The 4658-nt window shown below is 40.7% G+C and overlaps 1 protein-coding gene across 1 annotated transcript in view; it reads left to right on the forward strand.

The window, feature by feature from the left end:
* The first annotated feature begins 162 nt into the window (after positions 1–162).
* The window catches only part of ccm2l (CCM2 like scaffold protein), a 10961-nt gene continuing 6465 nt past the window's right edge, over positions 163–4658 (forward strand). The window contains exons 1-5 of the mRNA XM_035656020.1: positions 163–415; positions 2610–2777; positions 2880–2963; positions 3619–3802; positions 4427–4658. The exon at positions 4427–4658 is cut by the window's right edge and continues 5 nt beyond it. Of these exons, the coding sequence (XP_035511913.1) occupies positions 386–415; positions 2610–2777; positions 2880–2963; positions 3619–3802; positions 4427–4658 (698 nt within the window). The 5' untranslated portion in view covers positions 163–385. The remainder of the gene's footprint in view (positions 416–2609; positions 2778–2879; positions 2964–3618; positions 3803–4426) is intronic.

Below are 4658 nucleotides of genomic sequence, written 5' to 3' on the forward strand. Positions count from 1 at the left end.
TGTGTGTGTGTGTGTAATCAATGCAGAGAGAACGGGCCTTATCAGGCTCTGGTGGAGTTTCCTCTCGGACAGGAATACGGCTTCCTCTGCTTCCTGTTCCCTTCTATTGTGTGTGTGTGTGTGTGGCCCCAGGAGAGGTCTTAAAAGAACAATCAGTGAAGAGAAAGAACAAGAATGAAGCAGCCGAGACAGAAGCTAAAATAACTTGAACAGAGACAGAGACATGGACACAAGGGGAACGATGGAAAAAACAACTGAGAGACAGACACAAAGACAACGAAAGACAAACTAAAACAAAAAAAAAAGCATTCAAGAAGAGTGTGACCAGGACCAGGACTCAGCTGACCTAAAACGGGACCAGTACAGAGAGAAGGACTGAACCATAATGGACTATGAACCAAAGAAATCCAAGAAGGTACAGTAGCCTCCAGTCTGTGACTTTCCACATTTCTTCTGTTTAAGAAAAGCAAATTTTGTCATATTTCATCATCCAACTGGATTTACTACTTTGGAACCAAAGACCAGTTGATGCTTGAGTAAAGACATACAGTAGATCCTTTTTAGTGTCACTGTAGCTGAGTCTTTTACAAGTCCTCCTCCTTCCAGCAATTCAAGACCTAAGGTCTGTTCACACCAGCATTCAAAACTACTAAATGCTTTTCTGGTAAGATTAATTAATTTTAATGAAACCTGTCAATTAATGTCCATCCATGTAAATCTTCTTGAGTTCAAGTTCTGTAAATTTTTAACACCAACAGCAACTGTCTCTTGATAGTGCTGACCTTTGAAGCGCTGGAGAGTTGAAAATGGAGGACACTATTGTAGCTTAGTTGTGTTGCAACATCCAGTTGTATTAATCCTCTTCTCGCTCAGTACTGCTCCACAAAAGGGGAACAGTTTGCAGACTGTCATGAGGCAGAAGACAATAAACAATAAACTGTGGATTTATAGCCCCGTTAGCAACCACCTCGGATGTATACACAGAAGTCAAGGTTTGGTTCTTACCCCAGTTTGGGAGTCACAGTTTGGTGCAGTTCAGTACAACAGGAAAACAAATGCATAAGGATATATCTCTTTTCATCTGTGTGATGCCATTAAATGTAAGTGTGTTAGATGTGTCTACATTTACATACCTTAAAATGGTGGAGCAGCGTAAGCATGTCCTTATCTTATCCACAACTCTCTCTGTTGCTGTTGTAGCTCACCTGAAAACCAAATTGTTCCCAAACAACTGATTTAAAGGACACAAGCTCGTCTTCCAGCTCCGGCGTTTCATTTGTGCACGCCACAGTGACTGACTTGAACACCAGGTTGTTGCTCTAAGCTCAGCACATGCTGGGGCATACAGCTAAAAGTTTACATCTTCACTGATTTAAAATCTTAAAAGTAAAATTCTGGGCAATAAACAGCACATTACTTATAAAACAGAAATAAGCTCTGAGAGCCATTGTGACTGACTACTGCTACTATATTCCTGGCTTGTTAGCCATTAGCTCACACAGATGCAACATTTTAGTGTTTGACCGGGCCTTCCAACTGCTCCTATATATAGCAACCAAAAACACCAGTTGATTAAACTTAATCAATTAAATTCTTTAATAACATGCTCTCAGTAATAAGGAACATCTTCTAGGCCCGAAAGTCGAAATAAAACAGCAAAAGAAAGAAAAAAGGCAAAGAGAGAAAAAAGCACAAAAAGGATTAATTAGCTCCACAGCACCTTGGTCTAACCTGTGCAGGTTGTTAAAGCACATTCATTACAAAATCAAATTATTTCTCTCATTCTGTCTCCTCTAAGGAACACTGGAACAAGAAGGAGAACAAAACTCATTATAACCATCCCGTGTCTTTGTCCTCACAATTAAATTCAGCTGACTACAGAGATGTTCATCAGAAACCAGCCTCATTCTGATATGTAGAGATACGTCCTTGTTAACATTCAGAAAGACAGACAAGACAGGTCTCTGATTCTTAAACAAAATAATTCCATCTCTCTTTTCAGTGTGTGTTATAATGTCTATTCATTTTATGCCTTCAAGCCACAGTATATTAATGTGTGTATCAGTGGGTGTCTAACAGTGTGTCCTGTGTAGTCAGTGAGTCTCAGCAGGGAGCTGTCAGAGATCACTGCTCACCTGTCAATCACTGCTGGAACAGCCAAGGGGATGTATTGCATTAACATACCCCCCCCCGGTACACACAAATTAACCACAATTCTAGTTAAAATTCAAACCCAAACACTAGTGAGTAGAGACTGCTGTGTTAATTACAGCCGGAATACTAAAGTCTTACATGGGATAAATGTACAAAAATACTGATGATTTAGCCATTCTTACCAAATTACAAGTAGTGGAGCTTAAAATTTCAAGTTTGGGTTATAGGTAAGGCTAGAATGAAGGTAACAGGGTTATTAAAATAAATAAGGGTCATCCTCTGGGGAGCAGGAAGGTGAGATATGACATTTCTTGTGTGCAAAGTTTGACCTGACAGTGGCGCTAGGGGAAACGTCACTGGGTCCCCAAAATCATGACGCTGTGAGATATGAAATTCAAGCTTTTAGGGACAATAAGAAAGTTCTTCTTTGTCTTCCGCTGCATCTCTCTGCCCAGGGTTTTGTCTCTCCTATTAAAAGGCTGGTCTGGTCAAAATCTGGTCGCAGGCAGGTGGATCGAGGCAGCGTTTACCGCCGCCCGCTGCACACCGTCCCTCTCTACCCCCCGGACTACCTCATCCACCCCGAGAGACTCATCTTCGACTACGTAGAGAAGGAGGTCAAGGTGAAACCTGCAATATAGAACATTACATCAAAAATATACCTTAGTCATAATTCATATCAGGAAAATGTAAAAAGTTGCTTGACCTTTGACCTTTTGTCTTAGTTCCTTGGTCACCTGACCTGGGTGTCGGTTTCACTGAACCCCTCCAGCCGAGACGAGCTGCTACAACTACTGGACACAGCCAGGGTTAGTAATCAATAACTTATCTATAATTAATCCCTACCAGGGTTAGTTATCAATAACTACCATCTATAATTATAAACAGCCAGGGTTAGTAATCAATTTACTATCAATAACTAATAAACCAATAATATATCTACTGTATCTATAACCTTTCTATAAATGATCCAAGTCAGGGTTGGTAATTAAAAAACAATATATAACTAGTAATCAATAACCTGGTCTACGTGTAATCAAGGTTAATTATCTCAAATTAATCTATAACCAATCACTGTTGTGTTTAGTAAACCTATACCTTCAACACTGGGGATAGTAGTCAATAACTATCTATAACTAATGAACTTGATTAAGTATTTAACTCATTAATAACTATAAACTGTCAGTAATCAATACTCATACCCATATTTATAATTAATTAACTATCTTTACATAACTGATGAAAACTGTAATATATTCTGTATCTTACCAGGTTTAATGATCAATAAACAGTAATTGATGACTGCCATGGTTATCAAACAATTACTTGGGCCTACATTAACATTTCAGCACTCATCAATAATCATTCAATCTGAGATGATGTCATTGTCCATAGTCTTTCATCTGGCTGTGATTCAACAATGTCTGACTCATTAATCAATAATCTATAATCACATGTCAGTAGCAGTTGAAGGTGCTGCCGTTGAAGACCAGCGTGGATCAGGACTGTATTCTGAGTCTGTCTGCTCGCTGTCTACTGCTGACCTGGAGGGACAACGAGAAGCTGCTGGTGAGGATTCCCACACATGAGATCGCTGCTGCCTCCTACCTGCGAGACGACGCACTGCACCTGCTGGTCCTCAAGACAGGTGAGGGACATCTGTGGACCAGAGACCCGTCACTTACTGAATGGCACAGGACTTTGACACCATAGACTGAAAAATATTAATAAAATGTAGAATTTTTGGGGGACTTTTGGGCCTCTGTGGGACTTATACCATGAGGTCCAGTGTGTAGGATTTAGTGGCATCTAGCAGTGTAGTCACTCCCCCTCCTCTGACACAGTGGTTAGATTTATGCTAAATTGTTAGTAATTTCTATGGAGTGGCTGTGGTTCAGCCTATCATTAGTCTAACTATAGCCTGGCAGCATCTTCTCCCTGATATGTCGATCCTGTGTCACTGGGTGGCTAGTAGTAAGTTAGTTAGCTGGAAATGCTAATGTTTGCAGTTTATTCTAGTCTTTTTCTCTTGGACTTGGTTTTGTAAAGACAAATAAGATACCACCCTCTAAACTCTTGACAAACACAATACAAAGTAATACAAGCTTACCATGGCAAGTAACAGTTGAGGGAAGTGAATGTTTACCAGTTTTTTTTGGTTTTTATGTGTTTTGGGTTTTGTGAGAGTGAAATAATGAAGGATGGACCATCTCTGTTATTCAACTATATGAGAAAAATAGTGTACCTATTTTCTTAAACCCACATTTCACAGGTCTGAATGTGGATACAGTGGTTGCTGGGGACGACAGCCTGGACAGGAAAAAGCCAACCGGCATTGATGGCCGACGTCAAACCATGAGCTGCAACGCCGACCCTCGACCTGCAGGGGGCACAATGGAGCGACGACACACCATCTGTGGAGTCGACTGGAGGCCATCACTGTCCAGGAGTAACCATGACAAAAACCAGAATGTGGAGAGAGGTGGAGGAGGAGCAGGAGGGGA

This window comes from Morone saxatilis, unplaced genomic scaffold (genome assembly GCF_004916995.1).
Source record: "Morone saxatilis isolate NCDOM2014 unplaced genomic scaffold, NCSU_SB_2.0 Contig15, whole genome shotgun sequence".
In the NCBI taxonomy this organism is placed as follows: Eukaryota; Metazoa; Chordata; class Actinopteri; family Moronidae; genus Morone; species Morone saxatilis.